General features: G+C 50.8%; 7 protein-coding genes across 7 annotated transcripts; 2 read left to right on the plus strand and 5 right to left on the minus strand.

Annotated features, from left to right (window-relative positions):
* Nucleotides 1-4,834: 4,834 nt before the first annotated feature.
* On the plus strand, nucleotides 4,835-5,349 carry DACRYDRAFT_110504 (uncharacterized protein; the record flags this gene model as incomplete). The annotated part of the gene is made up of 2 exons (XM_040769065.1): nucleotides 4,835-4,942; nucleotides 4,990-5,349. 2 exons carry the CDS (start codon nucleotides 4,835-4,837, stop codon nucleotides 5,347-5,349), a joined length of 468 nt encoding a protein of 155 aa, XP_040625493.1.
* A 442-nt stretch (nucleotides 5,350-5,791) lies between these two features.
* On the plus strand, nucleotides 5,792-7,973 carry DACRYDRAFT_118427 (branched-chain alpha-keto acid dehydrogenase E1-alpha subunit; the record flags this gene model as incomplete). The annotated part of the gene is made up of 7 exons (XM_040770580.1): nucleotides 5,792-6,042; nucleotides 6,098-6,169; nucleotides 6,225-6,240; nucleotides 6,285-6,340; nucleotides 6,396-6,855; nucleotides 6,962-7,044; nucleotides 7,180-7,973. The coding sequence occupies 7 exons, from the start codon at nucleotides 5,792-5,794 to the stop codon at nucleotides 7,583-7,585; spliced, it is 1,344 nt and encodes a 447-aa protein (XP_040625494.1). The 3' UTR covers nucleotides 7,586-7,973.
* A 1,148-nt stretch (nucleotides 7,974-9,121) lies between these two features.
* On the minus strand, nucleotides 9,122-11,049 carry DACRYDRAFT_24211 (RTA1 domain protein). Its single transcript, XM_040773595.1, has 7 exons — nucleotides 10,749-11,049; nucleotides 10,585-10,692; nucleotides 10,373-10,481; nucleotides 10,278-10,316; nucleotides 10,173-10,225; nucleotides 10,036-10,116; nucleotides 9,122-9,983 (listed from the first exon to the last, which is right to left on the minus strand). The coding sequence occupies exons 1-7, from the start codon at nucleotides 10,783-10,785 to the stop codon at nucleotides 9,352-9,354; spliced, it is 1,059 nt and encodes a 352-aa protein (XP_040625495.1). The 5' UTR covers nucleotides 10,786-11,049; the 3' UTR covers nucleotides 9,122-9,351.
* Nucleotides 11,050-11,819: 770 nt separating this feature from the next.
* Nucleotides 11,820-13,412, minus strand: DACRYDRAFT_70407 (uncharacterized protein; the record flags this gene model as incomplete). Its single annotated transcript, XM_040775920.1, has 8 exons — nucleotides 13,222-13,412; nucleotides 13,140-13,163; nucleotides 13,012-13,083; nucleotides 12,787-12,953; nucleotides 12,698-12,735; nucleotides 12,596-12,648; nucleotides 12,463-12,543; nucleotides 11,820-12,412 (listed from the first exon to the last, which is right to left on the minus strand). The coding sequence occupies exons 5-8, from the start codon at nucleotides 12,712-12,714 to the stop codon at nucleotides 11,820-11,822; spliced, it is 744 nt and encodes a 247-aa protein (XP_040625748.1). The 5' UTR covers nucleotides 12,715-12,735; nucleotides 12,787-12,953; nucleotides 13,012-13,083; nucleotides 13,140-13,163; nucleotides 13,222-13,412.
* A 681-nt stretch (nucleotides 13,413-14,093) lies between these two features.
* Nucleotides 14,094-15,603, minus strand: DACRYDRAFT_101694 (RTA1 domain protein; the record flags this gene model as incomplete). Its single annotated transcript, XM_040767578.1, has 6 exons — nucleotides 15,395-15,603; nucleotides 15,136-15,343; nucleotides 15,041-15,079; nucleotides 14,933-14,988; nucleotides 14,807-14,883; nucleotides 14,094-14,750 (listed from the first exon to the last, which is right to left on the minus strand). The coding sequence occupies exons 1-6, from the start codon at nucleotides 15,429-15,431 to the stop codon at nucleotides 14,094-14,096; spliced, it is 1,074 nt and encodes a 357-aa protein (XP_040625496.1). The 5' UTR covers nucleotides 15,432-15,603.
* Nucleotides 15,604-16,879: 1,276 nt separating this feature from the next.
* On the minus strand, nucleotides 16,880-18,220 carry DACRYDRAFT_110510 (uncharacterized protein; the record flags this gene model as incomplete). Its single annotated transcript, XM_040769066.1, has 5 exons — nucleotides 16,880-17,600; nucleotides 17,654-17,776; nucleotides 17,825-17,971; nucleotides 18,027-18,126; nucleotides 18,187-18,220. 5 exons carry the CDS (start codon nucleotides 18,218-18,220, stop codon nucleotides 16,880-16,882), a joined length of 1,125 nt encoding a protein of 374 aa, XP_040625497.1.
* A 778-nt stretch (nucleotides 18,221-18,998) lies between these two features.
* On the minus strand, nucleotides 18,999-26,427 carry DACRYDRAFT_24214 (PROCN-domain-containing protein). Its single transcript, XM_040773596.1, has 6 exons — nucleotides 26,184-26,427; nucleotides 25,981-26,136; nucleotides 24,692-25,921; nucleotides 24,385-24,642; nucleotides 20,153-24,331; nucleotides 18,999-20,102 (listed from the first exon to the last, which is right to left on the minus strand). Exons 1-6 carry the CDS (start codon nucleotides 26,388-26,390, stop codon nucleotides 19,056-19,058), a joined length of 7,077 nt encoding a protein of 2,358 aa, XP_040625498.1. The 5' UTR covers nucleotides 26,391-26,427; the 3' UTR covers nucleotides 18,999-19,055.
* Nucleotides 26,428-26,723: the final 296 nt, after the last annotated feature.

A 26,723-nucleotide genomic window follows, 5' to 3' on the forward strand; every position in this document is an offset into this window, starting at 1 on the left:
TACCTATACTGTAAATAGGTCTTAGTCATCAGGTCTACTCCACTTCCTTGTTGCCTGCTTAGACTCTTGGCACTCTTAGGTGAGCAGACTTAGTCAGCCTGTGTTGCCCTAACAGAACCAATGCTTCAGGGCAACAGGTGTCCTTTTGTTGGTGAGAAAGCCACTGGAGTTGCCTACAGTGGAATGTGCCCTAGTTGAAGGCAATTTTGATTTGAGGAGCAATAGAGTACCTGGGTGGGTGGTCTTGCATGACCCTGGCATTCCTAGACAAGAGCTAGGTCACTCATCAACATAAATCTCAGCTGTGTAACCTTCTAACAGCCAGTTGCTGCTGAATCAAAGACACTGACTGACCAAATCATTGAAGGCAAAGCAGGGAGTGGGTATAAACAGACCCCTATTGCAATGTACACTGGTGATAGACAGTTCCATGCCCACTGTAGGTCCACTCTCCAGCAGGGCAGCTCGAATAGCAGTTGGATTGGGCTGTCTGATGGTGGAGGGCAGGTGGCAAGAGGTGGCCAGGAGCTGACTTGATGAAGAAGCAGAGGGTAGAGTTTGATTGCTTGCTGGCCCTACATTGGCTTGTTCTCCTTCCCCGCCTACCCCACTGCCCTTTGCAGCAGGAGTGGTGTGGTTGTGTTTGCAACCTGGTGCTCCCATGTCTCCTCCCACAACTCTACCACCCATCCCACCACCCTTAGCAGCAGGAGTGATGTGGTTGTGTTCACTACCAGCACCTCTCTCCTCCACATCCCATCCTCCCCCACCAGTGCCCCATAACTCATTGGATGTGAAAGGGATGGCACAAGTCTGATGATGATGTTGCTTAGGGGAAGGGCTGATCATGATCACACTCATCTAAAGCTGAAATCAGTGATGTTTGGAGTCTGAACTGGCCAAGTACTCATCTGTACCTCTGTGCGGTCATGGTTGCACTTGCGTTCAATGTTGCCATGCTGGATCTCTGGTGAGATCTCAGCAGGGCTTTGTTGTGTTAGGTTCCTTATCCACTGCCTGTACATCTGCCTCCACACCCTCCAAGTGTTCCTGCACTTTGACATAGACCTTTGGTTCCATTACCAGCCTGAGATGAAACATCTTCCTTGATGAGGAGAGTTTGCTGGCACTGCTTGAACCAGGATGCTGCAATGCCAGGTAGTGATCATAAAAGAGCACATTGGAATCTTCATATTGCTCATAGTTGGTTGTATCCTGGCCTTTGAGCATGAAGTTTTGGGTGCAAAAGATGAAGCCCTTTGTGCCCTCGAAGAGCTGTTGCTGTACTGCTCCAAGCAGAGCTGATTTAATTTCAGATTTTGTGCTTTTTGCAGGGAGCTCAAGCTGATACTTGATATTCTGTTGAGCTGTGAGTAGAATGAGGAAAAGAGTGAAGTATTGGAGGTACCTTGAATACCTTGGACCCAGATTTACCCTCTTCCTGGAATGTTATGGCAAACTTGATGCCAATGAGCTTGGGTGCAACTTTGGCAAAACCTTGCTGGGAACACTGATGATAGTCTGTCTCACACTGCAATGTTGAAAAGTGCTTCTTTGAAGCACCCCAGACTAGCCCCTGAGGTCCATCAATCAAGCACACAGAGTGCTATGTTGGGGTTGATATGCAACCCCATGTTTCATGGGTAAGAGGTGCTGTTTAAAAGCATTTTGTTGAACATTTCAGCCCATTGGTAAATATTATAGATATTTGACAAATTTTATTAATAAAATTAATAATACAAAAAAGCATTTTTAAAGCACTTCAACTCCTTCTAAGATGATTAGGCTGGGAATTCAAACAAATGCTAGGGGATGTTTTGTAATAGACAACACATTTGCATTCATCTGCCTCTCCGAAGCTCCTTGAAATCCTCATAGAACTTCACCCAGTCCAGTACTAGCAACACTCCGGTTAAACCACAGCATATATGTACCTGATAGGTCATTTTCAGCAGGTGTAGGTGTCACATTTGCTGTCCTCTAAGTGCAGGATAGCAAAGGGAAGGAAGGGGAAGCAGTTGCTTGAAGGCACATCACAGCACAAGCACAAGGGGAGGAGTGGTAGACGAATGGAGAGGAGGTGGTGGTAGATGTGAGAGAGGCAGATGAGGTGAAGGTGATAGTGACAGACTTAGACAAATTGGCCTTGACACACCTCATCAAGACCCTTAGTGGCTGTGCAAGTGCTCCAGGTGCTTAATTGAGGCCCAAAACCCCTCATTAGGAAAAGGCATCAAACAAAGCTAAAAAAAAGCACTTCTGGATCTGCCATGCTTCATTTAAGCCCCTTTGGAGAAACTGCCCCTGAAGTGCTTGAAATATATTTATAAGCACTTAGGGTCCTATATAGCGGACTCTATTCTGCATCCAGTGTCATAGTGATCATGATTTGATGTATATCTGCTCTCACCCCTTTTTGCCTTCCCATGGCAATACTGCTTGAGGTTGAGGAATGAATTGGGGCTCTTGCCTTGTTGAGAAGTGAGCCAATTGCCTTGACCAGAGATCTACCCACTGTGATAGCATGAGAAGGCAGATCAGCACAGTGGAATGAGGGCACACCATGCATTTTGGCCCTCTGGTTTATCCTCCTCAGCACATTGATGTCGGGCTGCAGAGGTGTGTCAGTGGTTCCAGACACTGCCAAAGAAGTTTCACATTGAGATCCTGTGGGTTCTATTGGAACATTGGAATGAAGAACGGTGAAGGATGCTGCTTTGTACTTTTGCCAGCATGGTGGGCAGATGATGATAAGGTTGTGTCCTGTCTTATCTTTCATCTGCTGATAGAGTTGCCCAGGTGGGACAATGTAGTGCAGCTGAGTTACACAGAGCACACCACAACTACACAGCTCTGGTCAAGAGGTGACATAAGTCATGGCATGGGGTGCTGGTGTCACCTCAGAACCTGCATGTTTAGGTGCCATGATAGCACTTGTTGTAGGCAGAAGGGGGAAATGATATTTGGATGCTGATTGGAAGAAAGGAAAGTACCAAGGTGAATGCCTTGAATGGTATACTATAGAAGGGAGAGGGAATAGAGGGCAAGACAATGCTTGCCCTCCAGGTCCACTAGTCTGCCTTAAAGGGCCAAACACTGCCAGCAATTTCAGCCAGGTACAGACTGCAGATGATTGGTGGTTGTGTTTGCTACTCAATTGGCAAGCCCAACATGACAGATAGATAGATTGTTGTTGCTGGGCAGGAAAGCATCACAAGACCCAAGTAAAGATTGTCACCCATTTCACAGGACAACTGTTGCCAGAAATTGAAGAAAATTGTGAGGCTGATCAAGAAGAACTGCCCACAGAGATATGACAGGGAGGATTGCAATGCAGAAGAAGCAAATCCATTTATGTGCCCTTTATAAAATCCAGAAAGCTGGCTGCCTGTTGGTTGAAAAGCCTGCATTGATGGAAGGGACAGGCTGATCCCTGGCTTAAGGCTTCTCTGTTGTCATCAGCAGGAGCAACAGGCTGCCATGAATGGTGCTTCTTGACATGGATCTGCTTGATCTGTTCAGCTACCACTACTCTGGATGGAATTATATTGACAAGCTACTCTAGATGGCCACATAGATGAGAACTTTATGTCTGAAATGTCTGGCAAAGATGGTAGCTCTATGGACGGAGGTCAGCATCAGCGTCAACGAAACCAACACCTGCCAATCAGTGAGCAAACTCCAACTGAGAACTGCTGATTTGTGGGCTAATTCACTGCAGTTCCAGATGAAGAACTTCTTCCATGAATATAGGAGTACTGGAAGCATGGTTTGTCAGATGTTGCCATAGCTGAAGCCATCAAAGGAGATGTGGATGCAGTGGGCAGAGGATGGGGTCTGAGGTGCACCAGCATCCACACAAATGTATTGGAATGTTGGCTGACACACATGCAGCACCAAGACCATTTGTTGTCATTGCCATCAGCTGGGGTTGAAGAGTGTGCATCAGCAGGCACACACTTTGGAGTCAATTTGGGTGTATATGGAGGAGCTGCAGGAGGAATACCCTTCAGCAAGAACCAAGCAAGTGAAGCATTGGCTGTGCTTGAAGAATGTATTCACATCAATGTACATTATGTGGTGTGGTTGTGTTTGTTGCCCACCTCCACCTTTAATCTTGACATTAATAGAGCTGACAATTCAAGCTGTAGTCATCTCATCTGCAAGGATAACCAGCAATTCCACCCCAAAGATGTTAGACATTGGAAGGGAAAGAGACTCAAATGCATGCAATTCTGGGTGACAGGGGTGTTCGAGGCAGTCTCTATGGACCAGCATGATAAGTGGGCCCAGTATGGCCTGTTCTTGCACCTTGGAATGGAGAACTTTTCTGGGGCTTTACTGTGGCTGAGGGTGTGGTGGACAAACAGCAATCCCCACCTCATCTTTTGATATTACATTGATGTGGCTAGGTTGCATGGCAATAAGTCTCCCCTGCAATGTGCTCCTCTCCTTTTTTATGATACCCAGGGATCCCCCTTCTCATGCAAAGCAATCCTGGCAGTGAGAATAATGGAGTTGTGAACAGACATAGTTGGTTATGACAGCACCTGGATCCTGAGCTCATTGGCAAACTCCAGCATTGTTGGATGAGAGGTCATTCCAACATCAAGCCCGAAATTAAGTGGAGCCAACTTTGCAGGGAATTCAGTCATAGATATGAGAGTTTGTGGGTCGAGGGTGTTGCAAATCAGTGGTACAACAGAGACAATCCATAGGACTAGTAAGTGTACATTGGGGCATACTACAAAGACATTTACTGATCAAGCACAGCTACACCTTTGGCTGGCTTGCAATACCTTTCATTCAAGGAAAGCTGGATGAGTATGTGTACATGCATAATACAAGCATACTGCAAGCCAATAAGAATAAGATTCTGCCTCTGGGGTGGCCTGAGCACATTCTGTACCACCTGGATCGATTTGGAGTGAGAAGCTACAAGGTGAGTGAGATTATCCCTATGCAGCTCTTTTCTTACTGGAATACTAGGTTCTTATCCTGAAAGTGGAGTTTGGTGAGGCAGAGAAGCTTTACATGCCAACTGATCACCCTGTTTTCCAGCTCATGCCCCAAGACTTTGACATTCAAATAATGATTGTTTATGAGGAGATTGGGCAGCTGAGAGTAACCACGCAGTCATTTTGGCAGATCTATCTCCAATTGCAAGATGCCCTTGCTGGCAGCAAAGACCTTCGTGAAAGTCTAGCAAGCCAAGAAGAGTGGGAAATCAGAATTTGCCATGAGCACATGGACCTGGAGAACTCTGTGAGGGAGAGTGATGAGGATGGCAATGGGGAAGAGGAAGAGGAAGAGGATGTCAATGTTATGCAAGAAGTGGAGGACTTGTAGCTGTCTGTGTGTTTGTGTTTGTTGCTCAAATGTACTTGTGTTGTTGTCAAGATCGGAATTCTACTTTAGTACTGCCTTATGACTTGTCAAGTGTTGTTCTTCTACCAGATTGTATGTTGTCTTAGGGCAAGGCCATTCCATCCCAATGTAACACTCTCATTAATATTATAATATTATGTAATCTTGAACTGCTTTGTCATTAGCTGGTGCACTAAATATTTAAATTCCCTGAAATACCCTGTGGTCTGGCCCTATTTTCCAATTTGCCATGGGTCTCTCGACCAAGACCCTGCCCATATTAGGGCTGTCCGTTCTGACTTTCCATACACGTGGAAGGAAGGGATATCATCACGTGGCATTCAGGGTAAATTACGGCACCGAACAATGAAAGAGAGTGCGGGGTATATAAAGCACTTCTTTCACTCATTCACTCCTTCATACAATGCTACGTCGCTCACTCCCCCTCCTCCATCGTCTACACCGCTCCCTCTCCTCCTCCTCCCTCCCTCCTCTCTCACAACCACCAACACACGGCCATCTCCCAAACACACACAGCGCACTCACCCCTTCACTTCACTTCTTCAACTCTGTCCTCCCGGGACAGATACCCACGTACAGGGTGTTGGACTCGAATGGTGTTATTGTTGACGGGGCAGAGGTACCGGACGTGGGAAGGGAGTTTGCTAGACGCTTGTGAGTGCTTTTTCTGTTAGGGGAGGGTGGCTGATCTGAGTGCGGGTGGGGACAGGTATGAAACGATGATGCTTCTTCCTGCGGTCGATAACGTGCTCTACAATGCACAGCGACACGGTAGCATCAGGTACGTCTCGCTCCTTCTGCGTCCATTCTCACCGCTCACAAAATGCACAACACAGTTTCTACATGACAACTGTATGCCCTCCTCCCCCTTTCAAACCCCCACTGATCGCGAGTAGCACGGCGAAGAAGCCGCCGTAGTTGGGTCCGCAGCCGCCCTCTCCCCGACAGACGAGTACGCCCCCCGGACCTCCTCCCTCCCCCACACTCCCTAACCCCCCCCATCATAGAGTCCTAGGTCAATACCGCGAGCTCGGCGTCCTCCTCTGGCGCTCCTACCCCCTCTCATCAATCATGGCCCAGTGTTTCTCCTCGATGGACGACCCAGGCAAAGGGCGTCAAATGCCCGTCCACTTCGGCTCTCCCGCCCACCACTTCCACACCATCTCCTCCCCTCTCGCTACCCAGATCCCGCAAGCTGCGGGCGTAGCCTTCGCCCTCAAGCGCGACCCTGCCCGGAAGGGGGACGTCGCCATCTGCTATTTTGGGGAGGGCGCTGCTTCTGAAGGAGACTTCCACGCCGGGCTGGGCATGGCCAGTGTTCTAGGCGGACCACTCATCTTCTTTTGCAGGAATAACGGGTTTGCGATCTCTACCCCGGCGGCGGAACAGTATGCGGGGGATGGGATCGCTAGCCGCGGACCGGGATATGGGATCAGGACCGTGAGGGTGGACGGGAATGACGCTTGGGTGCGTCTGTTTTTCCCTTCATCTTGTTCTCGTCCTCGTGCTGCGTGGGACGGGTTATGCTTCCTTGCCTTTGGCTTGCTGTGTCCGCGAAGGCTGACTGGTGTAGGCGGTATACAATGCTGTTAAGGAAGCGCGCCGCTTGGCGCTCGAGTACCAGAAACCGGTTTTAGTGGAGGCGATGACTTACCGGTATGCACTCTCTTCCCTCCATTCCCATCTTATCACGTCCCACTTCCACTTTCTCTTCCGCTTCCCCTCCCCCTTCCTCCGAGTCCGCCTTCTTCCCAACCCTATTCCCCATTCATCCCTAACCCCCCACCGTAGCGTCGGCCACCACTCCACATCAGACGACTCCTACGCCTACCGCCCAAAACAAGAAGTCGAAGACTGGAAACGAATCGACAACCCCCTCTTCCGTCTGCGTCGGTACCTCGAATCCCAGTCTCTCTGGTCCGAATCAGACGAATCCTCCCTGCGCACCTCCCAGCGAGAGGCAGTACTCGCTGCTTTCCGCTATGCCGAATCCCGCCCCAAGCCCAGGTTGGGGCAGATGTTCACCGATGTCTGGGGAGGGGAGGAACCGTGGATGATCAGAGAGGATAGGGAGGAAATGGGAAGGTTGTTGAACAAGTATGGCAACGTTTGGGAGGGCTGGAGGAGGGAGTTGGAGAGGTTTGACGCGGGGGGGAGGGATATGATGGGCGCTGGGGAGGAGGAGGAGGAGAATTAGCCGCGAGGGGGGGGGGACTGTTACGGCTGCTATGGTTTGATGCGAGGGCGGGATGAACGTGTGGTATTACAGATATGTAGGGTGCAACAGTATGATGTAGAATATGCGGGCGATGACACCCCTGCGAGGAACCCAGATCCAGAAAGGACATCCCACAAGAAAGACCGAAAGACCGAAAGATAAAACCCAAAGCCCAAAGAAAAAGTCTACACTTCCCACTTCCTGTTTCCCACTTCTCCTTCTACGAGCGGGATCGAACCCACAGGTTACGCTTCCCCCTCTTGCTGCTCCCCCTCCTGCTCCCCGAACGCGCTAGGCTGCCATTCCCCACACAGCCCATGCTCGACATAAACGAGCCCCATGAGCTCGCACTCGATTTCCATCAGCTGAGGATCTCCCACAGAGCGCTTAGAGTTTGGCACCTATTGCATTCGCACTCAGTTGTTGTTCCAGCACAGGTGGGGAGGGAACGTACAGCGATCAGAGTCCTCGCGCGAGCCAGTTCTGGGATGCGGGAACGGATCACCGGGATCCATAGTGCTTGCACCGGGATGGTGCCGAGTAGGAAAACAGAGAGCAGGAAGAGGGTCTGGAGCTGCATGATTTTTGGCTTTTCAGAAGCGGAGGGGTAGGGGTGAGGGTGACGTGGAGGTATGGGAGGTATGTTGCCTTTTGCAGTGCGTGCGTTTGTGCGGCGTGTTGTGGGTATGCGAAGAATGCGCCCCGGGGGGGTTTATAGCTTTTGTAGGACGCGTATCGGGGCAATGTAGGTGAGAACAGGGAGGTGAGGTATGTGCCTGATCATTCCCTAGCGAGACAGGTCTCCCACCTCGCAGGGTCCGACACCTCCCCCTTCTGCCCCAAAACTTCATAGCGCACCGACACAAGGCCAGAGCGTCGTCAACCTTTTAGACAACGGATTGGTATGCACTTGCGGCTCGGGAGGGGGGAGGGATGGGATGGCTGGAATGGGAATGTCGGTTTCGCGGTGCGGGTGAGCGGATGAGTGGCTGGTCGAGACGAGACGAGACCGAAACCGAAACATTCCACATCCATATCATCCCATTCTCTAGCTTCCAGCCTCCCATTCCCTAGCCCATTCCTCCCGGGAGCGGCTAGAAGATTGTGCGCATCCGTCCCGCCAGGTTGAGGAACGTAGGAGATTGGGAACTTGACTGCTTGCAAGCTAGCGGATGACCCGGGTAGAAGAGGGATCGGTTCCTGGGCCTGAGTAGAGGTGTCGGACTGCACTGGTACTGCAGCTAGTTACTTGTCTCCAGAAGATCGGGAAGATTATGAGTGGAGTCACGAGATAAGTCACATAGGGCAGAGAGGAGCGTTCAATCAAGAGCTCTGTGGCCAGCAGGAGCAAAGTACCCAGATACAAAGACAGAGTTGGCCAGAGCTGATCCTTAACCGGTTTCGGATTCCTCCTGTGCCTTAGCTCGCAGGTACAGGTAAGTCATTTCCACCCGACTATACAGAATCTGTGACATACACTCAGATCTGCAAAGGGCAAGCCAAAGGGTAAGTGAGTCATCAAATCATTAACATTCATTAATCTTCATACTGTATCAACACAGCCTCTAGACACATATCCTTACGTCATCAGGCCTTCCTCACTACAACATCAACAACCAACACCTCATGCACAGACGATAAGCATAAGAAATTCGAAGTTTTGAGCCGTCCTAATCGTCGTGACAAAGAAGGGAGAGCAGAGCCGGCATACAATGATCCAAGGGAGATGATGCGCGAATTGGGCGCTATGGCTTGGCCTCACTGTTGCTCGCTCCGTTCCCATTGATCTCCTCCCGATGAGCGGCTGTCTCTTCCCGCGCCTGCTGAAGCCACAACTCCCGCTCCTTGAACTGTCCTGGAAGGAGGCCCCACATGTCGAACGGATCGATGATAGAGTACCAGAAGTTTCGCTTGGTCCTGAACCCCTGGCCTAGGATCTCCCCCACCCCATCAGTAGCAAGAAAAATATGGAGGTTCGAGGGAAGGTAGCGGCTTGGATGGCAGAGGTTCAGAAGCCAGGTGTTGATCACCATAAGGGTGGCTTCAAAGAACCAGAAGAACCATTCGCGCTTGAAGAGGGGCGGGAAGGTTGACGGGTCGGTATAGACGATCACAGAGTCTTCGAACCATTCGACCGTGCGATAGACCGTGCGGGTTGTTATAAGAAGGCAGGAGAGGTAAAGAACTCGAAGGACGTTCCGGAGCCTCTTCGGCAGCAGGCCGGCTCTGTGGCAGCGGTATTCGAAAGCCACGGCAAGAGTTATGAAACAAGCTTGGCATATTAGCTGAAGAATGAGAGCAGTCTTGAGCATGGCCTTCCCAACATTTTGCTGCTGTGCAGTGAGCGTTCCGTTCTGGACACGAGCACCCCCCGTGCCTAGTGCAACATTTGTCAGTGTTTGTGGCAGGCAGTCCTCCGCGGAATTCACCGTTCAGCGCTTCCACGACCATCTGAAGGAAGGAAAACGTCGTAACGACACGTCCAGGATGCATCGGCGCTTGATATGCGACTATAGCGATAGATGAGCAAGAGGGTATATGACTTGGACGGCCAGCCACTCCGTACCGTAGTATAGTATGCGGCCTAGTGTGAAAAAGTTGGCCGCCTCATAGAACGGTCTAGATCACGTTCAGCCTCAAAAGACGGTACAAAGAAATGAACAGCACGTACGGCGCAGAAAGCACCATCACTGTACTTGCAATGAAGACACTAAGACTCATTCATCAGCATCAGGTAAGTGATATTCAGTGTATCAGCCGGCGTACTTCAGGTTGTCATAGTGCCACGCCCCAATGGCTCTCAAAACAAAGCCCGCAACGAAAATGAGAGCAGCAACGGGAAGCATGGAGGTCGCCTTCCAACTTCTGAAGCGACTGTTCGAAGTCATGTCAGGACATTTCATCCAGCCTCAGCATCATTAAGCCACGTAACTAGCCTAAGAAATGGAGAGATCAGATAATGGTCTTCAAGATATTGGAGGTTTTCTCACATTGATAAAAGTGCCAAATACCGGAGACCGTAAAAAGAATCGAGAACACGATCGGCGCTGGTTTATTGGGTGCATAGTACCAGAAACTTCCCGGAGCTAGGCACGGAGAGAGAGTTATGAGTCTGTATTCTGGTCGACATGTAGTCGCGTACCATAGCCCTCGGGAAGAGAATAACCCGGTGATGACATCGCAAATCTCACGCAACTTCGAAGGTCGGTCCTTGTGCAGGAATATATCGTGATTAAAAGATCGTTTTCTTTTTTCCTTTCTTTAGACGGTAAAGCAGGAGAACAGAGATATTCGGGCAGCCACTTGCAAGGTAGGGTTGACTTTGGATATTAATAGACAAGTATTGTAGGTCGAGAGTACTGGTGGGCAGCGCGAAAGTAGGATTTCACGGTGATGGGGAAGGAAACTGTCGGCCATTGCGCCCTTTATGTAGGGCGAGAGTGAAAAGCACTGAGGTCCGCCACATCCCGAGAGTGTTGCCTGTTCTTGCAGTATCAGTTCTGTAGGTGCACACGGATAAATGGACACGGTGCTCACTCGAAGAGAGAACTCCCGAACTCTTGGCAGGGACCTGCCAAGCACTTCGTTCCTCCGATCCGTCCCTCATTCCCAAATCGGGCAACCGCTCGCTACACCACGGACATCCATTGGCGCAAGGCTTGCCCACTTTGTACGTCTTTATGTTCCGTTGTTCCAAGCGTAACTAACGTCACGAGACCAAGTCGTAAATGCATTGCTTTGCGCGGTCGGGTCAACATCAAGACACTGGAAGGGTCGTGACCGGTTGTCTGTAGCACATGGGCCCGAAGCATGGTGGGGACACTCTCAGGACCGGCCTTTTGTCGGAATAGCACAAAAAACGGTGCCCAGCCGCCGCGACATTCGGAAGGACTGCCTCTGGCCTAGTGAAAGAGAGTGAAAGAGGTTAGAGCCGGTTGCCGTTCCCATCGGGACCCTTTAGCGCCCGGCCGCATGTGCAGCTGCACTCGCATATTCTCACATTCAAACCGATTCAGATCTGAACCGGTGGAATAATACGATTGGTTTCAACCGCAATGTAACGTACAAACCGAAAACTAAACTGGGGGGGGGGTGAGCTCGAAACAGGAAATAATAAAGACGACACTCAACGGTGGGATGTCTGTTTCTGATTCGTGGTAAGATCATAAGCGTCCCCCTCCGGGTGTGCACTGTCGGACTTGGAAATAGTGCCTTATTCCGCCCCTTGAGCAGCTGTATCCTCTGCAGCCTGTTGTGCCCAAATATCTGTTGTTCTCTCACGCCGCGTAATAAGGCCCCAGACGTCGAAGGGATCGAAGATAGTGACTAGAATATTCCGTTTGTCTTCGAATCCTCGGCCTTCGATCTCCGTCACACCGTCCTGTGCTAGATATATTTTCAGATTGGAGGGCAAAAAGCGGCTCGGATGGAGGATATTGAGCATCCACGAGTTGATGACCATGAGAGTCGCCTCGAAGACCCAGAAGAACCATTCGTGCTTGAAGATAGGCGGGAAAGTATTCGGGTCAAGATAGTTTATCTCGGAATCTTGAAACCATTCGACCGTCCGATATATGGTGCGCGCCGTGATAAGTGCGCATGAAACGTAGAGAACGCGGAGGACGTCTCGGAGGTTCTTGGGAAGGAGACCGGCCTTGTGACACCGGTATTCAAATGTGCTGGCCAACGCCACAAAGCACCCCATGCACACAAGTTGAAGTATCAGCGCCGTCTTTAGCAATGCCTTGCCAATGTCTTGTTGTTGGGAATCCAGGGCGGAGTTCGCTACGCGCGACCCGCCGTTGCCTAGAAACGTCCGTGTCAGCACGTCCCTACATTCAGGTGAAAGTTGCGACCATTGAACGCCTCCACTATGGCCTGCAATCCGGCAAAGGTAGTAACGACTCGGCCAGGGTGCATGGGTGCATGGTAAGGCACTGTTAACAAAAAGTTAAAGGACGATCACCATGGCAGGTGAGTGCATTGCACCATAATATAGTATGCGACCCAACGTGAAGAAGTTGGCTGCTTCATAGATTGGACTGTTCCACGTATCGGCAAATAAAGATCCCAGTCCGCAGAGGTACTTACGGAGCGGCCAGGAGCATGACAGTACTCGCAATATAAATCTGTTTCGTACCATGAATCAACTAGAAATAAACACAGAATCATGGGCTAACCTTGAGATTATTATAGTACCAGGCACCAATTGCTCTGAGGACAAACCCGGCCACAAAGATGATGGCAGCTGATCCCAGGAATCCAGTAGCCTTCCAGCTGTGAAACCGGCTATCAAGGCGAGCAATAAGCCCGGAATCTCGCAAAGGCAATGAAAATGCCTACTGGCCTGGATATGGTCGTATGTCAATATGAAGTGACTGAGGAATCTGGGATGGAAATCATACATTGAACGATGTGCCACACACCCGTGCCCGTAAAGAGTATTGAAAACACTATTGGGGCGCCTTTTTTGGGTGCTAGAAAAAAATGATGAGCAATGGATGAAAACGAGGAGAGGCTACAACTTGCTTACCATAGTACCACCATGATCCCGGCGCTTATAGAGAATTGCATTTATCAGCGTCTATTCCGGTATGAGCGTCTAATTGGCTCACTGTAACCTTCCGGAAGCGTGTAATTGGAAGACATGATATCACAACGGGAGATTATCGTGTTGAGAATGTACGCAAACTAGGAATTGTCGAAATGCGCAAGCGAACCCGCCTTATCTGTGCAGCAAGTACTTAAGATGTGTCGCCTAAGAATACCATGCAAGATCAAGTGTATCAAAGAGCCCCATCATTCCGGGCCACAAAAATATTGACACCTGGATCTTCACCAGTTGAGCGTTGCGGGTTCTGCCGACGATACGGGAGTTGTTCAGGGAAAGGTGGAGAAGAAATTGTGTGAGAAGCATCCGAGAACGTTCTAATTTAGGAAAGCAGCAGAACCCTGAGCTCCGACCTGGGGCAGTGCAAATTGGCTGCTCAGTCTGTGACCGACACGCCATTTTCGTCTTCTCTTGACCCGCCGCCGGTCTTGCGATGAACCATTTTCAGTCACAGCCAAACGAAAAACAGTCCCGTGCATCGATGCGTGGACGAACTCCAAGCGGGTCCTGTATAATTGCGCACCCTTGACTTTCACTGAAGTCAAAAGAAACGTGACGTCAGAGCATCCAAGGGGACTTATAATTAGTTGTTATCGGAACGGGAACGAATGGATCGGCGCCGGCAAAAACCGTTCCCGTTCGATGGTTCGGGGCATTAATTCTGTTTCTTGAACTGCGCAGTCCCTCCGATGTTTTGGCTACACTGCCTTGTTCTATGCAAACCCTGAAGGATCGGCCCAACCTCTCCAGAGGCAAAGGATTTCAAGTGTAACGACATCGGATTAGGCACGAGGAATGTCTCAAGTATCTAGAAGACACGAAATCGATCGCTTTATTAAGTGGTAACGCCGGGACTGTAGAGAAAAAAAAGCCTGTCTAGTTCCCCTTGAGAGGAGTTATGCTGTCGGTAGTACGGATCTGATCCTTGTCCATCGCGCCGAGCTCCATATTATTTGCATTTGGCTGTTCTTTAGGCTGCTCTTCCCAGACAGTGGCGTTCCTGTGGCGGCCCTTGATGAGGCCATAGATATCGAACGGGTCAAGGATAGTGATGAAGAAGTTCCTCTTGTCTTGAAATCCCTGACCTTCAATCTCAGTCACGCCGTCCGGAGCGAGGTAGACCTTGAGGTTATGGGGAAGGAAACGGCTGGGATGGAAGATGTTGAGCATCCAGGTGTTCAGACACATCAACGTGGCTTCGAAGACCCAGAAGTACCATTCGTGTTTCAAGACATCCGGGAAGCTAGTCGGATCCGTGTAGCTGATCGTGGCGTCTTCGAAATATTCAACTGTTCGGTAAACAGTACGGGTGGTGATTAAAATACATGACACGTAGAGGACCCGAAGGACGTTTCGAAGGTTCTTCGGCAACAACCCAGCCTTGTAGCAGCGACGCTCGAAGACACCGGCCAGTAGCGCAAATGCCCCCATACACGCCAGTTGAAGAATAAGGGCGGCTTTAAGGATGGCCTTGCCGACGTTTTGCTCCTGAGGGCTGGCCGAGGAGTTTGCAACGCGGGAGCCACCATTTCCCTGTATTAAGTTCAGTTCAGACGTTGTCTGACGTTTGCGTAGAGCCGTTCACGCACGTTCAGGGCTTCCACCACAGCCTGTAAGACACCAAACGTGATAACGACACGACCCGGATGTATAGGCGAGTGGTAGGCTGGGGAGACGTTAATGTGGCTCCAAACGGCCAGTGAAGCGGCACTGACGAACGTAATACAGAATGCGACCAAGAGTAAAGAAGTTTGCGGCCTCGTAGATGGGACTATTTTGGCGCGTCAGTAACAACTTCAGAGACTGTGGTGATGGGCACGAACGGAGCACACAAGAGCATAACGGTGCTTGAGATGAAGAGTCTATAGAAGGAATGGTGAGCTTCGCACTTCACCCCTTGTAGTCACTGATAACTGACGGGAGATTGGTATAGTTCCATGCCCCAATAGCGCGTAGGATGAATCCCGCCACAAAGAGAAGTGCCGCCCACGGGAGGAAACCAGTTGCCCTCCAGCTGTGGAACCTGACGCATTGAACAATATGCCACACGCCGGAGATGGCGAAAAACAACGCGAATGCAATCGGCGCTCCTTTGTTCGGAGCGTAGTACCACCATGACCCTAGAGCTTTGAGACGACATAAGGTTTTAGTCTATTTTCATGAGGTGAACAACTTACCATAGCCGTCTGGTAAATCAGAGCCACTGCTGGACATTGTAGAGATCTGATAAGTTGGTTCAGGTCGTCGCTCGGCTTGTTTCTTGACTTGCTGTTATCCTGTCCGTGCCTCAGAGGTTTATGTACTCGAGTCCGATATCGTGGAAGGCGCCTAATCAGGAATGCAGGATAAAGGTGGCGACATCCGCATGGCGTTCGTTCACAGCTCCAGAAATACACCTTGCGGTCAGAGGGAAAAGAGAGCATCGCTTCGCGCAGGACTGCGGGCAGTGTGAGGTCATTCAAAGGTGATGAACAAGGGTCTGTAACCTTGCGACTCAAGCATTGCAACAAAATCCAAACTGTCGGCAGCCCGGAGCGGGGCCATTCAACGAACAGGGACCAGCCAGAAGCTCTTATCGGGGCGGTGCAAACGTGTGATCACGTGCTTTTCAAAGGTTGACTGCGCGCCCATGGGCGCTCCTTTACCCTCCCCAGGGTTCTATTCGACCCACATTCCTTGAAACAGACGTCATCCGTATCCGACTACCTTTCGAGGAGATCTCAGCTGGCGGTAGAACAGCGATCATGCGCTCAATCCTGTGTGAGAGACATGTGGAGTAGAAAGAAGCGAGCAGGTTGGGGCACTGCGGAGCCTGCCCACTGCGGAGCCTGCCTCAACCCCCAGAAGTAGACGATGTTGATTACGCCGACCTCGAGATTGAGAGCTACTGCATCGCATTTTTTACGGCATTGCACTCATGATGTTCGGCGGAATTTGCGTGACTATTCTCTCGGAAAGCTCCTGGTATTCCTTTCGGCTCCGAATGTAAGGGTTGACGAAGGACAAGCCATCTGCGTTACCTCGACTGCGCACAATTCTAGGGAACTCATTTGCACCGCTTTGTTACTTTCCACAAGCCCACCTTCCAAGACTTGGCGCAAGTATCGGTCGAAGTGTTGGCCGCGTTCACTGATTGACTTGGCATCTGCACATGCTCGCAAGATACCTCTCCTGCTTGCCCGCTCCCTTCCGACCGGCCCTCCCCTATTGCAGTGCCGCTCGAATGAATCAAATTTGCGAATTCTCATTGTCCAGGCATCGCTTTCTGAACAAGCAGTCGACAACCCCATATTCATTCGACCTGCGGCGCAGGAGGACTGCATCGCATGGCCTGGCTTAACAGAGTTTCTTGTGTGAGAACCGTAGGTTTTGCCAGCTTCTTGGCGATCCACAGGACGCTCCATGCAGGGTTACAACCGGTGAAGGGTCGTGTGCCTCAGGCAGGCCCGATTTCCACAATCAGGCTCTTCTGTCAAGACCCTTTGCACCATCAATTGGATCATGAGTCATTTCAGTAGTTATACAATAGCATACAAGTACATGATTCTCTAAATCAAACAGTTACACAAATACCTCGTGAATATAATATCCACCACTGCGCCGCAGGAGCAGTCCCAAAAAAACTCAGAAAAGCAGAAAGATTCTACCACATCTCTTTTCATTTAGGCCACTTGTCGTATCAGTTCATTCTGAACACGCCAGTTCCCCCACGAACCCACATCGATCTTTTTCTCGCTGGCAGAGTCGCTACTGCTGTCCGTCCGACTTGTTGTCGTGGTCAAGTTTCCCTTCGTGATCGCGTTATTCGGCTCTTCTTGCGCCCAGATGTTATGTTTCTGATCGCGATTCGTGAAGAGCCCATAGACATCGAACGGATCGATTAACTGCATCCACCATACGCGTGGATCCTTGCCCAAGCCACGACCCTCGATCTCGGTCACACCGTCTGGCGCGAGGTAGACCTTGTAGTTGGTCGGGAGGAGGCGTGTTGGGTGGAAAATATTGAGCAAGAAGCTATTGGTGAGCATGACAGATGCTTCGAACACCCAGAAGAATGCTTCTGTCCTGAGCACAGGAGGGAAGCTCGATGGATCGTTCGGATTGTGGTCGCCTGGCTCGAACCATTCGATTGTGCGATAGATCGTTCGCACGTGGATGAGCGCGCATGACAAGTACACCATTCGCAGCGAATTGCGGAGCTTGTCGGGCCAGATACCCGCCCTTCGGCAGTTGTATTCGAATCTCAGAGCGATGAGGATGAAACAGAGGGCGCTGAAGATTTGCATCATGAGCGAAGTCTGCATCAGGATATGGCCGATTCGTTGCTCTCCGGGGCCAGAATAGGGAGTAGTGGCTTTCGCAGCGCCATTGCCGTTGATTGATCTATCAACCAACTCAGTATTTTCTCTCGACAGTGCAGCAGAGGAGTCGCTTACTCTGTGAACGATTGGAACACTGCGAAAGTGAGCATGAATCTCCAGGGGTGCAGGGGCGCATGATAAGGCACATAGTACAGAAGCCTCCCCAAGATAAATAGGTTCGCGGTCTCGAACACGGGTCTACCTCGAATAAGCTGGAGCCAACTCCTGAAAGGCAAAGAAACGCACGGAGAGCAGAGCAAAATGATGTTGCTCGCCATATAGAAGCCGATTTCAGTGTAGTAGAATGCGGCTACTTCTCGCATGGAGTAGCCTATGACGAAGACGAAGCCGGCAATTGGAAACAGGCCGCTGGATTTCCAGCTTTTGAAGTGCCTATTCAAGCAGATGTGAGTGAAATGTTCTCTCACAGCGCCGGGGAATGACACACCAGTTTTGCCACAAATGCCAGCAGCCGGTGATGCAGAAGAGGACGGCAAATACAATCGGCGCGACTTTGTTCGGGGCATAGTACCACCAGGAGCCTTCCACTGTGAGTCGACGCGTTGTTCAGCCTACGATGGACATTTCGACGCGGCACACAAACATACCGAACCCAGCAGGGAGAGTGCTGTTGGAAGCCATGGTGCCTTTTGTGTGGGTCGTCGCTGGTCGTAGCAGGTACGTATCCTCAGAGAAGGATAGCAGAGACCGAGGTCAAGGGCGAAACCGTGGTTGTGGGCGGAAAAGTCGCAGCTGTGCCGACCTCAAGACGGTGAAAGGCTCAAATACTGGCAGTTAGACTGTGCACGGAATGTCTGCGGTGCGAGCACCACGAGTGACGGAAGTTCAGAAGTATTCAACCCTCTTTCCTTGATCCATGATGCCGACCGGAGCACGAGCATCTCTTGGTGCCATTTTCCCGCCGAGCATAGTGGATTTGCCCTAAATTGCATTCCCGCCTGGATGGAGGTACAGGGCTTGCTGCCGCATGGGTCCCCGCGCCCTCTATCAGTGACCCTTGGCAACACGTGCCGGTTTCCCTATCCGGCGGCACTGAGGAGCGGGGCGGTGCTGTGTCTTGCTTCCTCAGCCAATAAGAGTTGAGAAGCCTGCCAAACAAGCAGGGCGGGACTGGAAGAGCCCCTCCCGATATCAGAAAGCGTCGTCATCCTTGACTGCGCCGCAGGAGGTCACTAAACCAGTTGTGCCTTGTCAAGAAACTTTCGGCCATGTGGGCGCATCTATTGTTCGGGAATCGGCGCGCGAGTCAGGTGGATAACAGAGAATGTTAGCACTGGTTGGGCTAATTATAGTGGATGAATGATGGATGGGGTCCACGACTCGCCCCATCACATCATCCATGCTACCAGATTATCATCAAAATTAATGAATAGTCTATACATATCTTGTGATACAGAAGGCCCTACGCATGCCAGAAAAGCAGTAAGAGACGAGATATCTGGGAAAATAAGTCAAACTAAGCAAAGCTATTCTCTACATCTGCACTGTCTTCGCCTGTTTCCATCGCCGCAAAGTTGATGAACGCAGCTGGCCGATGCTGTTCACCCCAGAACGGTATGGGCGTATCCAACACCATTGTGTAGCTCATGGTCGGCGTCCAGATCTGCGTCAGGCCCGCGCCATAGTTCCATACCCGACCCTCCGGTACGATCGTCATACCCAGGATTCGGTCGGATAGTAGAAGCTGCACTCGCTCAGACATGCTTGGGTTGAACCCAGCCGGATTGAGGGTGTTGTCCGTGTTCTTCCTACCCCACTCGAAACCAGCCACGGTGAGAGCGTGCGCCGACAAGGAGACTGAGCCCGGCGTGAACGAGCACGTGAGGCAAATCGAGGTTGAGCCCCACTCAGGGTGATCAGCCATGATCTTTGCTTGTGTGGTCACATCCGTGGGAGGAAGTGTGGGCATTTCCTGACCCTGAGTCTTGATCCAGCCCAAGGGCTCGAGATCCTTGAGTAAGAACTCATCCTGCGGCATCTGCGATGGCAGCTCCACAGTGTTCATATTACCACGTTGAGGGATGAAGGCGATAGCGCGAATCTCCTTGACGTGCTTGTTGTCAGGCGGCGAACCACCATAGAGGAACGCAGCAACTTGAGTCTTCGTATCCGCGCTGATGACGAATGTCTTGAGAATGTTCTTAGGCAAGACGTAGGTGTATGATGCCGCATCGTCCTTGACGTCATCGTTCGAGACGTAAATGTGTTGCAGCCGAAGTGGCAGGTTGCTGGCCGAGATGGCCTTGCTGCGCCAGTCTGTCTTGCTGCTGAAGACTTGTTGCTCGTAGTTTGTGGTGGTGACAACTTGCAGCTCATCACCGTGAATGTTAGTGGTGCGAGTCTGAACAGCAGTCACCTGACTCTGAGCTTCTGTGGATTTCTCCAGCTCAGCCATCTGCTGGCGCTGGATGGACGGTGCTGCTATTTCCTGACCGAGAATAATGTCTCGAATTTCGCTGGTAGTCAGTGAGGCCACATTGACATTGTTCCGCTTGCCGAAGTCCTAGAAGAATGTTTAGAAAAACTCACAATGCAACGTATAAAGCGACTCACAGCAAGGATGAGATCCTTCATTGCTACTTCAACCTTCACCCATTCTTCGTCTGACAGGGTAGGCCACACGAAGTGCGGCTCCGTGATCGTATTTTTATCCGGACGTAGAATAACCTTAGCCTTCTCGTTATTGACATGCAACCCACGCAGCAACAGGATGAGACGAGAGAAAGCCGTGTAGCTCGAAATGGACTTCAACCAGTTGTCGTAAAGATTGAAGAGTACCATCTGGGGCTGGGTCGCCCGCAGAATAAGATCACCGAACTTCTCCATCTTCATGCATGCCTGGAAGGGCAATTGCAACTCGCTCCCCTTGATCACGATGTTGGGGAAATCGAGCAAGTGGACTTCCAAAGGATCCAACATGCCTTTACGAGTTACGATGACTTGTTTGGGCTGTTCTTCGACCGGGAGAGATCGTACCAAAGCTGCAACTTCTTCCGCCGTCTTCCATTTGGCCAGCTGGCCTAAACGTTTCTGTCCAGCCCAGACACTGGTGTGGATGATCTTCAAGAAAAGCTGGCCAGATCTGGGGTTGAAGATGAAGATGGCACCGTTGATTGGCTTGGTCGTCAGGTTACCTTCGAACGTCTTGTGGATGGTGACACGGTATACATTCGTGTCATCGACGAACCAAATAATTTGGTTAGAGAAGAGTTCTGAGTAGTTTTGACTGTTCAAGTACGGTTCCGTCGGCTCCGAAGAGTACAGCTGTAGACCCTTGCGAATACGCTCCCGCAACACGTGACAAGCAGGGTTGGCCTTCATGATCTTACCCATGGCCTGCTGGATAAGGGGTTTCATGCCTGGGAACCAGTTGCCGTACGCCGACCACATGTTGTAGGCTAGGTCCATGCCAATCATGACTCCGGTAGGGGAGGGATAGATGGACATCGAGTCAGACACGTAGTCAAGGAACTTGGCACGAGTATATCGTTCAATGTCGTGAGAATCGAAGTCGCCCCACCGCAGTTGTACATCGATCCAGTACTTGTTGCTGGTGGTGCCATCATATACATCTTTCGAGTCGGAGACAAGAGATGGTCTCGCGATATTCCACTTGTATGCAGAGAACAATAGAATGTCGGCACAGGAGGAGTTCATCTTGTAACTCTTGCGAGGATGGATGGTCTCTTTCTGCACTGTTTCAATTTGCAGAGCTTCCAACTCCTGATCGAAGACTTGACAAAGATCCATGACCACAGACTCATGAATCTTCTGCCACAAGTGAGCACGGAAGATCTGGATCAAACTGATCTTGAGAGTCGGAATTTTGCCGTGCATGAATATACCAGTCAAGTCGAGTTGAACTTGGAAACCAACGTAAACGTTCGCACGGTTGATTGTCGGACTCCACCACAGCGTAAAGCGACGGTTGGGAATTTGGTTCAAACCGGAGCGCTGCGCGTTGGTGAGCTTCTTGTAACGCATTGACTCCTCGAAGCCTGATGCTTTTTCCCAGAAGAGACCCTCCCAAGTCGGGAAGTACGTGCCCTTGAACAACGTGTGTTCCAAAATACCCTCAACACCACCGAGTGCAGCAATGACATCCACCCGGTAATTGTTGAGCTGCCAAAGCTTGCCATCATGCCGTTGAGACGTCCACCAGAAGGGGTTGTGTTTGAGAAGCTGATACTGCTTCCAATCTGTGCGTACGCGCCATCCCTTGTCATACGCAAGCGTGTGACGATCCTTCTGGAACAGCGTGTTGATACGGGGAATGCCTCTGTCCCAGCTGTCTTCCAAATCTTCAAGCGTCAGGCGACGGTTCTGCGCATTCGCCTCTTTCCGCTTCATAGAGTACTCGGACCAAACACGGGCGGAATCCAGGAACTCGGCCTCCCATGGCTGGAGGTATCGGTACAAGTTAGGAATTAACTGATCCTCTTCGTGCGTCATACCAGAACGGAAGTGGGAAATGGCGACGTCGGTCTGCTTTGCCCATCGGAGGTCACTCTGAGGAATAAGCACATGTCCCATAGACAGCATACCGAGCCCTCCAAGCTCCTTGGGGGTGTAGAAGACAACGGGAGGGAATCGTGACGGCATTTTGCTGTTCAACCCGATTTTGACACGCGTCTGAATCTTGTTCTCTGCCTTGACGAGGGCGTCCAGAAGCTCGTTAGTGTGGATGACGGCCTCACGATAGTAAGTCATCAAACCAATGATAGCGGTATTCCACTTGTTTACGATCTTCGAGAACGTTGTAGAACCGGAGCTCATCAAGACTTGCCGTATTCGGTTATTGAATTGTTGGATACCGTCGTCCGACACTCGTAAGAATGCTTGAGCGGTCCGCTCCTTCGTTGCTTCATTGGTCAGGTTCCATACACCATCCTTGAGCGAGAATTGTTCTCCGTTCACCGTCCGGATCTTGGGGAGAATGCGGACTTCGAATCCACACATAGAGAACAGCAATTGCGGGTTATCCTTCGAAAACACGCTCACGAACGTGTCCTCCCACTCAATTGTAGTCAATGAACGTGGAAGACTCTGTTTGACGTTCCAGAACACAGCACGGCCAAGGTTGACGTCGTGCTTAATCAGCCGCATACGACAATCGCGGGGCCAGCATCGCTTATTGTTGTAACCAATAACGTTGTTGTTCGTAGGATCGGGGTTTGCGCTCAGATACCGCTGGATCAAGTCACGAGCTTCTTCAGCAGTAAAGCGGAAGAGAACGTGGATCCTGTCGACATAGCGTGAGTACAGGCGTACCGGGTGACGGGTTTCGGTGGCGCGATCCTTGTATTGAAGGAAATTATTGGGCATTTGCGGAGGACCGGCCATCTCGGATGCACGCTGTAAGCCGAGAATAAGAAGATCCAGGACGAGGCCATAATATTGGAAGATGAAGGCAGAGAACTGCAGACCACGGATTAGGCCATAGGCATTGACATGTGCCATGTCTTTATAAGTCAGTGTCGTGTTGTTCTTCGCAGTGATATAGTCGGCCAGGTTGTGATCGAGGATCAGGCGGAGGAGTCGGTTGAGCAGGGTCAAATCGATCTTCTCGTACACCCGGGATAGGACGGTCTCCATCATGACATTGCACTCCCCCTCACTCGTCTCCCATATGTCTGTCAGATTGTTGATACCCTGGCACCACTTGTAAACCAGCAAGGGCGGTGGCTCGGTGTCCGCTGGCTTGATCCAAGCAGGGAAGAGACCACGTTTATCGGCTTCAAAGAAGAGGAATTGATCAAGGAAAGCATCGGTAATCTTCTCCACGGGCTCAATGTCGTAACACGGAATGAGCTTGTCATAAGTGTCGAAGAATTCGATACCAGTTTCCTTGAACGATCGTTGAGTCAGCAAGAGACGTTTGATTCGCGACAAGCACTCGTGGGGGTTGTCGTATGCTTGTTCGATCAGAGCAAGCTCCTCCCGCTGAGATTGATTGAGGCGACCCTTGACTGAATATGCTTCCTTTAGCTTCTCGAGAGCAAGCACAAGCAGCTTGGTGTCGTGCTTGTAAGAGAGTGGCGGGAACGGGATGGGAGCGAACTTGCGGGACTCGAGCCAATGAACCGTTGAGGTGTAGATGGCGACAGCCTCCTCCGCACTGATATAGGGACCGTCCTTCAGGTAGGCATGTTGGCGCTCCTGCTCAGCTTTCAAGTATAGGCGAGTTAAACGTCCAAGGTTTTTCTTTACCACAGCCTTGTCAACAGTGGCACCGCGACGGATGCGTTCACGGTTATAGTGTGCGACGGATACCCACCAGTCTGCTTTGCTCTTGATATACCGCAGGATGATATTCTCAATCGCAGTCGGCATGCCTGGAACCTTCCAGGGAATATTCGCCTTCCAGCAACGCCATGCCTCAGACAGATGCTGCAGAATGGTCTTCGCCTTGTTCTGTTTGATTGATTCTGGCATCATATCGAGGATATCGTGCATAACGGCGGCGCGTAGCTCAAGATCATAGTGCGACTCGACACGCTGCTTGGTTACAGTCTTTGCGATACCCTTGCTGTTACGACCTTCGAATTGTCGAGCTAGCAAGTTGCCAAGCCAACGTTCCAGAAGCGGCACAATGCCGCGCAAGAAGAAGAGCCACACGCGCCAGCCAGGTGCCCAAAAGCCACATCCAGGCCCCTTCCCCACCGGTCCGGTATTGAACCGATAGTATATCAGATGCTTCAGATCCTTGCACATCCGCACTTGTCGCATAAGCTGCATATACGTGGTCAGTACCAGTATTCAAATACAAACAACAGCACACTAACCTTATACTTGTAACGGTACATGCCCGTAAGCGCACCGATATGGGCGAAAATGTATTGAAGAGCATCGGCCAACTGGAAGGCGTCTACATTGCCAAGACGATACTGGACATGTGCATCGACGATCAGCTTTGTCAACCGCAAAATTTCACGACACAAGTGGAAGGCATTGCCGAAACGCGACTTCTTTCGTTCCTTGGTCGTCAATGTCTTGACGGGCTTTAGATTCATGTTATAGTCCAAGTGCAAATAGTTCAGGTTCTGCTAGGGACATCAGCGCGGTGCTCAATGTCAACAACAATGTGCGTACCTTGCGGTGGATCAACAGGTTCAGCATGTTGTATCCTTGTCTGCATACTTGCAACCCGACCTCTACCCAATCCAAGCTCGTCGTCTGGAAGAACTTTGTCGCTTTCAAGCTCCGGAACAAGCTCTTCTTGGTCATCGCCTTTGGAGGACGGTGGTGGAGCTCATTGAGCACGTAGCATTTCAAGAGCTTCTGGTACGACACGCGAACTTTGACAGGTTGGTTGGGTGGGCAATGCTCGAGATACCAATTTTTGACCAATGGTACATCTTCCGCCCTTCGCATGTGTCCGCTGCGACGGTTGTACGGTTCTGGTGCCCACCAAAGTGCGATACCATCTGCGGTGTGGTCATTTTCAACTTCTTTTTCAGCCATGAACGGCTCGACTTCATCGGGAAGTTCGAAGTCGTCTTCATCTTCGTCATTCGGCCCAAAGATCGCATCTTCATGGGAGATCAGGCCAACATTTGACGACGCAACGACGCGGGAAGAGATCGGGTTGATAAGTGGATCGAAGTAGAATGCGGGCAAATCAGGGTCGTCGGTGCGAATATACACGCTCTTTGGTACATGGTGAGGGCTGATCCGCACGGACCGCGGAAGGGCATTGTACAGGTGAGGGAATGCCACCTTGTACTCTGTTCGAATCTGCTGGCGTATGATGATTTTGTTGATATCGTTGAACTCGTTCCAGTCTTCGTCGAACGAGTCCATATCACGATACAACGGCTCGAATTTGGGACCACCAGGGATGGCCATGTTGAGCGCCTTAGCGGTGAAGAACGATTTCTTGTCGAAAAGATAGAATACATTGTTGTCGGTGTAGTCGGAGAGCAGGGTACGACCAAAACGATACAGCGTTGACATCATGGGCAGAGGGAGTGACCAGTACTTGTAGGAGGAACCATTGACGTACTTCGTGTCGACAAGTGGCTTCGAGTCATAGAACCACTCTTCAATGGCGCTATCTTCCTCCGGATCAAGCTCCAGCTGGATAGCTTCCAACGGTTCTACGTCCAGTACATTGTCGCCGTAATCCAATGGGGGCTCCTCGTCGTCGAAGGGGGGGAAACGCATCCGCTTGAAATGGCGACGATCTCGCTTTTCACGACGCATTGCTATCCACATTGTGCTCCACTGTGCATGATACACAGGTTCGATAACTCTGGGGATCTCGTTGACGAACGTAATAGCGCCGGTAATGTGGTACAGGACCGGCACTTCTCTTACTTGCTGTAAAGCACGAAGCCGTGTCAGTTAACCTTAATCACTATGAAAACGCGCCAACTCACCTCCCAAGGGAATGGCATATTCTCCAAGAGCTTCAGTACAGCGTGCGGCACGTACTTGAGCGCTCCGAGATGGACACGCTTATCATTACGAAACTTGCGATTCGACATGTCGCCATGATCCTTGATGATCTTCCGGACATGCTCGGGTGGTAAATCCTGGTTAAAGATGAACTTCCTTCCTCTTATCTGGGATATACACTCACCTGCTTGCCAGGATCCACGAACCCACCCTTACGCTTCTCTCCATACCGCCTATTCTGCATCTGTACCCATTTCTGACTCTTTTGCTGCAACGCCTCCGGTGACAACCGACTCGCCCCAGCAACAGCTCCATTAGGCGCTACAGAGCCCGACGGCATCCCAGGAGGTGGGGCAATAAAGCCCGGCGGTGGGGCCGGGATAAACGACATTTTGCTACAGTCGACGCGTTGTCGTCGTCGTCGTCGCTGAAGGAGGTGGACGAGAACGACAATCGTTGGCGCTGGACTTTACTTTAGATCCCGCCAGGCAATTTTGATGCCGCTGGCGCGAGATGAGTCGCCACTTTATGTCCTGCGAGGGAGAAAATATCACGTGATTTTACGGAACCGAGGCTCCGGGACGATTCCGACAAACAGAAGATTGTCACTCGGACATGTGTTCTGTTTAAAACAGGCCGGATTACTACTAGTCAGATACCACTCCTTTTGGGGAACATATATCTATATTATGTGTGCTACGCCCTGGCAATCGATCCTGGTAGG

This window comes from Dacryopinax primogenitus (genome assembly GCF_000292625.1).
Source record: "Dacryopinax primogenitus strain DJM-731 SS1 chromosome Unknown DACRYscaffold_18, whole genome shotgun sequence".
NCBI lineage: Eukaryota > Fungi > Basidiomycota > Dacrymycetes > Dacrymycetales > Dacrymycetaceae > Dacryopinax > Dacryopinax primogenitus.

Coding starts and splice junctions, on each gene's coding strand:
- DACRYDRAFT_24211 (XM_040773595.1), bottom strand. CDS start 10,785: ATGTCATCACCGGGTTATTCTCTTCCCGAGGGCTATG. Junction 10,482..10,584: donor TTATCAATGTGAGAAAACCT/CCAATATCTTGA, acceptor TGACTTCGAACA/GTCGCTTCAGAAGTTGGAAG. Junction 10,117..10,172: donor AGGCCGCATACTATACTACG/GTACGGAGTGGC, acceptor CTATCGCTATAG/TCGCATATCAAGCGCCGATG.
- DACRYDRAFT_24214 (XM_040773596.1), bottom strand. CDS start 26,390: ATGTCGTTTATCCCGGCCCCACCGCCGGGCTTTATTGCCCCACCTCCT. Junction 25,922..25,980: donor ATATGCCATTCCCTTGGGAG/GTGAGTTGGCGC, acceptor CGTGCTTTACAG/CAAGTAAGAGAAGTGCCGGT. Junction 24,332..24,384: donor TGTACCGTTACAAGTATAAG/GTTAGTGTGCTG, acceptor ACGTATATGCAG/CTTATGCGACAAGTGCGGAT.